At 57.9% G+C, this 7952-nt stretch overlaps 4 protein-coding genes across 4 annotated transcripts; 2 read left to right on the forward strand and 2 right to left on the reverse strand.

Annotated features, from left to right (window-relative positions):
* Nucleotides 1–483: 483 nt before the first annotated feature.
* SPRG_16477 (TKL/LISK protein kinase) lies at nt 484–1686 on the forward strand. The gene is made up of 3 exons (XM_012355904.1): nt 484–705; nt 748–913; nt 970–1686. Exons 1-3 carry the CDS (start codon nt 525–527, stop codon nt 1649–1651), a joined length of 1029 nt encoding a protein of 342 aa, XP_012211294.1. The 5' UTR covers nt 484–524; the 3' UTR covers nt 1652–1686.
* Nucleotides 1687–2326: 640 nt separating this feature from the next.
* SPRG_16478 (serine/threonine protein kinase) lies at nt 2327–3277 on the reverse strand (the record flags this gene model as incomplete). Its single annotated transcript, XM_012355905.1, has 2 exons — nt 2327–3065; nt 3117–3277. The coding sequence occupies 2 exons, from the start codon at nt 3275–3277 to the stop codon at nt 2396–2398; spliced, it is 831 nt and encodes a 276-aa protein (XP_012211295.1). The 3' UTR covers nt 2327–2395.
* Nucleotides 3278–3838: 561 nt separating this feature from the next.
* On the forward strand, nt 3839–4881 carry SPRG_16479 (serine/threonine protein kinase; the record flags this gene model as incomplete). The annotated part of the gene is made up of 3 exons (XM_012355906.1): nt 3839–3977; nt 4028–4193; nt 4245–4881. 3 exons carry the CDS (start codon nt 3839–3841, stop codon nt 4879–4881), a joined length of 942 nt encoding a protein of 313 aa, XP_012211296.1.
* Nucleotides 4882–6107: 1226 nt separating this feature from the next.
* On the reverse strand, nt 6108–7854 carry SPRG_16480 (hypothetical protein; the record flags this gene model as incomplete). The annotated part of the gene is made up of 5 exons (XM_012355907.1): nt 6108–6242; nt 6296–6454; nt 6509–6568; nt 6621–6806; nt 6859–7854. The coding sequence occupies 5 exons, from the start codon at nt 7852–7854 to the stop codon at nt 6108–6110; spliced, it is 1536 nt and encodes a 511-aa protein (XP_012211297.1).
* Between the last annotated feature and the right edge of the window lie 98 nt (nt 7855–7952).

The raw sequence follows: 7952 nt of genomic DNA on the forward strand, positions 1-7952 counted from the left end.
GCAATCTCTTCCTGCAACGCACCTTCATCCTCGGCGTCGTCGTCGTCCTCGTCGTCATCGGCCATGGCATCGCCCAGAGAGCCAAATATCTCGCGCTCTTTGGCGGCCAAGGCGGCGCCGTCTAAAAGGTCCATCGAGGCCAAGAGCGCCCGGTCGTTCGCATCGAATTGCGCTGCCAGCGAGCTCTCGTCGTCCAGCGCATGCACGAACCAGTGCAAGAAGCCTTGGAGCCGCATGGAGGGATTGCCATAGAGCGCCTCGAGCGCATCGCTGCGCACGTCAACGGGGCAGCCAAGCGCGCCGAGCTTCCGCGCCAGCGCCAGCCCCGGGCTCGCTGTTTGTGCTGCCATGGTTCCAACCTGTCGCCGACGTCGGATTGGACCATTTCCTTCCAAATCGAACGCGCCCATTGGCGCATTGCTGTCTTTTTAAGCCAATGCATAAAGGCCATTGGATTCGGCATCTGCCGCATTTTACAGACGACATCACTCCAATCCAGCGACTGGGAAAGAGCCATCGTACCCATGGCGCTGCCTGCCTATGCATGGGCCCTCATCGCCGTCGCTGCGCTGCTCGTGCTCGGGTGCATCTATCGCCGCCAGCTCCAAGCGGCCTCTCGCGCCTCGTGGGTTCGTTCTGGCGTTAAAGGTGCCCTCAAGAAGACGCCGTACACGAGGGCTGCGTCGCCGCGCCAGCCAGCACAAGGTACTCCACTGCGGCGGTGATGAATTGACAACCGTCTGTTAGTGCCATTGATCTCGTCCAATGAGCTCGAGATCGTTGGGACGCTCGGCGGTGGCATGTACAGCGTTGTCGCCAAGGGCATCTACCAAGGCCGCGACGTGGCGCTCAAGACGTTCAACTACATTGGCCACTTTAACGACTTTGGCCGCCAAGCGCAGACCTTGTACCAGTACGTCCAGCCGCTATCTCTGTGTTCGATAAACAGGCGCACGCCCGCCTTTCTAGATTGCGGTCCCCGTACCTCGTATCGTTGCTCGCCGTCGCCGACGTCGAGTCAAATAACCCGCAGCTCGTGTTTGAGTTTATGGACGGCGGCAACCTTGACGACTACAGCTACCGGGAGCATCAGGCATACTCCCCCGAGACCATTGCGCTTGCGGTGGCCCGGGGTCTGCAGGGATTGCATCAGTACGAGGTTGTGCACCGCGACGTGCGACTGCGTAACATTCTCGTCGCATCCGACGGCCGCATCAAGCTCGCCGACTTTGGCTTTGCCCGCGAGAACGCGACGCTCAAAGAGTTACCAAAGCGCAAGAAAAGGATGTCGTCGATGTCATCGGCGTCCAGCTACGTACCCAGCGCGTCTGCGAGATTGCCACGCAACTACTGGGTCGCCCCCGAGGCGCTCAAGGCCAACGATGCAGGCACGGCCACCGACATTTACCAACTGGGCGTCGTCCTGATCGAGCTCATGTGGCGCAAACAACATGGCTGCATGGACCAGTTTGCCGCTTCCATTATGGACGTTCAAGCAGGCACGGCGACGAACGGCCTCCTCGGCGAATCGGATTGGTACCAAGACCTCGCGCTTCGCTGCGTGGCCCACACGCCGTCGATGCGACCAACCGCCGCCGAGATCGTACGCATCTTTGAACAGCACACTGTTGATGTACGTATTGTCGAATGAAAATTGGACCTCTGAATGTCGATGGACGTGACCAAGGGTTTGATCAAATAGCCTTACTGCACACAGAGCAGATGGTCCACAGGGGTTTGGCGGGTTTTCATTGGCCAGAAAGGAGGTGTGTGTAATGCGCTAACATCAGCCTCAACGGGGTTTGGAGAGTTAGGAGGTACTTATGCTCATCAAAGCGCCGGGTTCGGGGGGTTTTGAGGGTAAAGAGATGTGCTCTACCAGTCCCTGGGGTAAGGGGAGGTGAGGGAGGCATGTAGCATGCAAACGCCTCCGAGTCCGGACCATCTGTTCTGTGTGCATTTAGGCCAAGCCGGGTTTGATAGACCATCGGCTCGATGTCACAATTTTGAAGAGACACTTTATATTCCCTTGGGTGTGACCAAGAAAACTACTGCAGAAAGCTGGCCGGTTCACTCTAACGTTAGCGAGTTTCATGCCAAGACCGATTCCTCGCAAGCCGTGCGGCGTGCATCCTTGTCCGCCTCGCCGAAAACGTGCCGGCTTGGACACGCTCCATGACATTGCCCAAGTGGATCATATACTGCCATGCTTCTGGTGCCATATGATCTCAATTTGATTGACGCTTAGCAAACAGGTGTCACAGGCCGGGGTCCATGGCGTGTCCAAGCGTTGCTGATACAACGTCAAGAGAGTAGCAAGTCGGGTTGCGAAAGGGAAGGGAATGACGCGTGTTCAATCGACTGACAAGATGACACCCTCGAAATGACAGTTGTGTTAGACGATAGTATCGTCGTCTTCTGTCGTAGTATGCTGTTTGAGATGTTGTACAATCTCCGCGGCAGTTGGTCGCGTCGAGGGGTCGCGTGCGACACAGCGAAGCGCGAGGGCATGGTACCAGTCGTCGGGTACCTTGAGGAGGTCGGTTGTCGCCGTACCAGCACGGATGTAGCGCATGGCTTTGCCAAAGTGGTCCCTGTTGTCATGCGTTCTCAGCCACATTAGCTCGATCATCATGACGCCAAACGAGAAAATGTCAGCGGCGGCGGTGGCTGCACCCTTGGAATGAAGAGCCTCGGGGGCCTTCCAGTAATTGCCCGGGGTCCGTGGGGGATCCCACATCATTTCCGGCATTCCTGCTACCGGCGGTAAGGTCGCGAGGTATGCGTCATCATAAGAAAAGCCGCAATCGGGGAGCTTGATCCGCCCGTCGGTCGCGATGCGGACGCTGCTCAGGGTCAAGCAACCGTGTGCGAGGCGGTGGCGGTGCAGATGCTCGAGGCCCTTGGCGACGGCGAGTGTGATCGGCACGGGTGGCATCGTGTTCTTGCGTGACGAGACGTAGTCACGGAGACTGCCACCGTCCATGTACTCGAAAATGAGCTTGGGGCGGGCCGATGCGACGTCTGCCACCGCGAGCAGCGAGACAAGGTACGGCGATCGCAGCCTAGTACGTGGTGTGCAATGAGTCACGACTGCATACATCTGATTCACGCACTGGTAATAGGTCTGCACGCGACGGCCAAAGTCGTCGATGTGGCCAAAGAAGCTAAACGTCTTGACGAGTACGTCGCGGCCGCGGTAGACGCCCTTGGCGGCGGCGCAGGTCGTGCCATGCCAAAGCGCTTCGCGCACGTCGAGCTCGTTGGACGAGATCATTGGTACTATCCAATGAATATATATAAGTCCCTTGTTGGTTATCTGCATAGCGTTCAGTACACCTTGCGTCGACTGCTTTGGCGAAGCCATGGGTGCGTAGTATGGTGCTGTCGCGATGGCATCATGCACCCCAGCGCGGAACCGCCGACTGCGGCAGCTTGTTTGAACTGCGGCGGGACACTTGCGGCAGAAGAAGCACATGAGCAGCAGCGTCAAGATAGCTGCGACCGCTAAAAGCACCCACACGTACGGGGCAAGGGCCATGGGTCAAATTCAATTGTGACCTTCGAGCTCAATTTTTACAACCCAACAAAGCCCATCACTCTCTTCCGGATACTGGATGGGACGACACAGCTGCTTGCAGTTTGTCGAAATTTCGATGTGGCACATGCCGCCTTTTACAACCCGACAAAGACCAGCACTCTCATCCTGATACAAATTGTTCATGAGTTCCTGTGATGGACGTGTTCACATTTCAACGATTGCTCGCATGCCGCCATGGCCCTTGCCGCGTACGCATCGGTGCTTTTAGCAGTCGCAGCTATCTTGACGCTGCTGCTCATGTGCTTCTTCTGCAAGTGCAAGTGTCCCGCTGCCGACCAAGCGGGCTGTCGCACCCGGCAATTCCTCGCTGGTGTGAATGACGCCATCGCGACAGCATCGTACACGCCCATGTCTTCGCCAAAGCAGTCGACACAAGGTACGTGTGCAAATACCCACAGCAAGGGCCTGATACGTGTCTATGACTAGTGCCCATGGTCTCGTCCAACGAGCTCGACGAGCTCGAGTCGCTCGGGGCCAGTTTGAGCTGCGTCACCGCCAAAGGCGTCTATCGCAGCCGCGACGTACTCGTCAAGACGTTTCGCTTCTTTGGCCACATCGACGACTTTGGCCGTCACGTGCAGACCTATTACCAGTGCGTGAATCAGATGTATGCAGTCGTGACTCATTGCACACCACGTACTAGGCTGCGATCGCCGTACCTTGTCTCGCTGCTCGCGGTGGCAGACGTCGCATCGGCCCGCCCCAAGCTCATTTTCGAGTACATGGACGGTGGCAGTCTCCGTGACTACGTCTCGTCACGCAAGAACACGATGCCCCCCGTGACGATCGCACTCGCCGTCGCCAAGGGCCTCGAGCATCTGCACCGCCACCGCGTCGCACATGGTCGCTTGCATTTGCACAACATCCTCATCGCGACCGACGGCCGCATCAAGCTCGCCGAAGTTGGCTTGTCCTATGAGGCAGCACTTCGCGAGAGCTTACCGCGGGTAGCAAGAATACTAAAACTGACGATACACGATCCCCCACGGCCGCCCCGCAACTACTGGATGGCCCCCAAGGCTCGCCATTCCAAGGCTGCAGCCACCGCCGCCGCCGACATCTTTTCGTTTGGCGTCATGATGATCGAGCTAATGTGGTTTGCAACCCATGGCAACATGGACTTCTTTGGCAAAGCCATGCTGCATGTCCACGCTGGCACGGCGACAACCGACCTCCTCGAGGTACCCGACGACGGGTACCATGCCCTCGCCCTTCGGTGCGTTGCACACGACCCCTCGACGCGACCAACTGCCGCGGAGATAGTACAGCTCCTCCAATAGCACAAGAAATACGACGAACCTATTGTCCAACACAAACGTCCTTTCGAGTGCGTCATCTTGCCAGTCCTGAAGCGTGCGACGCACGTCTCTCTCCTGGCAGAAAAATAATGTGCTAGGGCCGTTTCCTTGGGTAGGGACACCTTTCATTGTTGTTGAAGTGGGTCGTCTATTACAAGAGATCAAACTATGCTAAAGTGAATTGTCGGACTTTCTTCCTTGTGGGCACTCTGTTAAGGAACTTGACTTCGGCAGGCGGTGGCAGGAGCGCGATCTGCGGGACGAGGTGACGTCGCGGCCACTCGTGTTGGGCGAAGGGCTGGAGAAGCCGAGGAAGAGCAGGCTGCTCGGGCTCTTGTACGAGGCTGTGGTGCAAGTGCAGGTGGGCGACCCACGCCGCCTTGACGGCAATCGTCCATGGACTTGGCAGCGGGAGGTCGGCGCGAAAGACGCGATCGTTCCGGACGCGCCAGACGTTGACACAGGCGCGGAGCACGGGCCAGAGGAGGGATACCTTTCGTTGTCTCTCTCTTCATACTGTACGTCTCGGCCGCAGTTGATTTTTGAGTCGATGGCTATCTCAAGGAGAGCCTGGTGCGGCCGTCAAGAGCTCGCCTCCTCCCGCCCAGTTCCGTCGCTCGTGCGGCCGCCAAGGGTCTCGAGACCTTGCATGCCCGTCGTCCCGCGCACTACGATCTGCGTGCCGGAACGCTCTTTTGGTGTCATCATACGGGCGCATCACGCTCGCCGCCGTTGGCTTTGCCAAAGAGTACGCGACATGACACCTCCAAGAGAAAGCGGGACTTGAACCGGCCATTGCAACCGTCCTGCACCCCCGAAGCATTTGACACCAGCACCGCCACATGCATTTATTTATGCGTCTGGTGCGATTCTATTCGAGCTCGGCTGGTACCAGACAATCCATGGATGGATCCAGAAGAGCGTATCTCGATGCTCCAAGCCGCCAACAGCATGTCCCGACCCTTTGCGCGGGCTGCGAGGCGTGGAAAATAGGACCTTGCACGTCGTTGTGTGGCGTTGACGCCGGCGATGCGACCCACAATCGTACCGGATCATGTTGCGCCGCATGGTCTACTCTAATATCTTCATCTATTTGTTCAATGTTTCAATTTCTTCTCCGACCTCCAACGAGAGAATCGAGTCGCATTGGGTTACACAAGGGCACACGGGTCGTCTTGTATAAATATACAACGTTTAGACGCGGCCACTTAGGGCTCGGGGAGCGCGCAGCGACACGTGGGGCACTCCATCTTGACTTGCATCCACTCTTGCAAGCACGGACGGTGGAAGATGTGGTCGCACGGAGCGATCATGTAGTCCCGGGCGTCCATGTCGAGCTCGACCTATACAATTTACGTCAACGATCCATATTGATTGACACGCGACAAGAACCGACCATGCAGATGACGCAATCAATCTCGTCGCCGTGGTTGGCCCGCAAGAGTGACATTTGGTCGGCGTTGATGCGGCGCTCGTAGTTGTACTTGACGGGGAGGAACCGCGCGGGCACAAAGAAGCGCGGGCCGCAGCGTTGCTGCAATTGCAGCACCGCAATCTAGTCATGCGATAAACGACGCTTCGACACGATTGCAGAGGCAATTGCACGTACTTGCAAGGCGACCCAGCCGACGAGGAGATAGCACATTCCTGGCTGCGCTTGCATTTGATACTACGCAGCATGCCATCAAAACAACATCACACGAGGGGATCGAAGCACGTACCACGGGCAATGCGGATAAGAAGTTGCTTGGGCAGCCGTAAAAGTAGAGCGGCAAAAAGAGGCGCGAGACCGACATGCCGAGCATGTACACCCAATCGAACGGGTTGCGCACTTCTCGGTGCGCGTTGTGGACGATCTGCGGCACCCAGAACGAAAAGGCGAGCACCACCAGCACGTTGAGATAGTGCTAATACAGACGACGACGGAGTAGCATCACTTTCCATACAAGGAGCGCGTACCCAGGCATAGTAGATGAGGCAGAGACCCGTGAGCAGCGAAATGTAAAAGCGCGAGTACAAGGTCGTGAGCTCGCGCCGCATGAGCAGCCAGCCTTGGGTGAAATTCTGCGGCCGGCGCGCCTTCCAGATGACCAAGAGATACCGCATCTCGAAAATCGAGAAAATGATGAGCTCGAAGAACGAGACGGTCGCAAAGAGCGTAAAGATCTGCTGCGCGACAATGCCGACCGTCAAGTGCGCGAGGCACAAGTACGAGTCGACGATGGCCTGGGCGCCGACCGTGAGGAGACTCACTTTGGCCGCCATGGCCTGCGTCGACGAGAGCTGCAGCTGCCGAAGCAGGAGGTAGATCTGGAACATGGCCAGCAGCGCCATCAAGATCGCATAGTGCGACGCTTTCGAGAAGAAGACGTCAAAGTTCTCGCCGACGTACGTCACGTTGGCACTCCAGTACAGCTGGCAGCCGTCGCTGCCCACAATACCATTGAGGCCCGCGACCGAGTGCTGGTGGAGCATGGAGGCCGGGGCGACCGACGCGTCTCGGTTGGTCTCGGGCGACCCAATGTTCATGTCGAGCGTGTAGCTGCACTGATCGACGAGCGACTGGCCCGTGCGAAGGCGCTGTTGCTGCTGGCCATTGTAGCTACGCAGACATGCGGTGATGAGCATGTACGAGACGAGAGGAAGAAGGGATTTGGAAAAGCGGGGCGGCGAGACTTCAAAGTGCATTTGCTCGTCGTCCAGCGGCGCCGACTTGTTGGTCGACAGAGACGACGACGCATTGTTTGCGGCAGCGATCGTCGCGGGCGATGACGTCGACGCCGTCATGGACGGGTACACGAGCTCGACGCGCGCGTCCGGAAGGTTGCCGTAGAGCGTGAGGCGGCCGATGCGCCGGAGGAAGACGCCTTGCACGTTGAACATGGTCATGGCCAGCGTCGACTGCTTGTCGTGCATGATGACTTGACCCGTCACGTATGCCACGTCGTCGTTCATCTCGGCGACCGGCGTCGCCTTGGTCGTGAGCACGAGCCAGAAGACACCGCCCGGCGAGAAGGACGCGACGTCGGCCGTGTACGGGTTGAGGTTGGCGT

This window comes from Saprolegnia parasitica (assembly GCF_000151545.1).
Source record: "Saprolegnia parasitica CBS 223.65 unplaced genomic scaffold supercont2.331, whole genome shotgun sequence".
Lineage (NCBI taxonomy): Eukaryota > Oomycota > Saprolegniomycetes > Saprolegniales > Saprolegniaceae > Saprolegnia > Saprolegnia parasitica.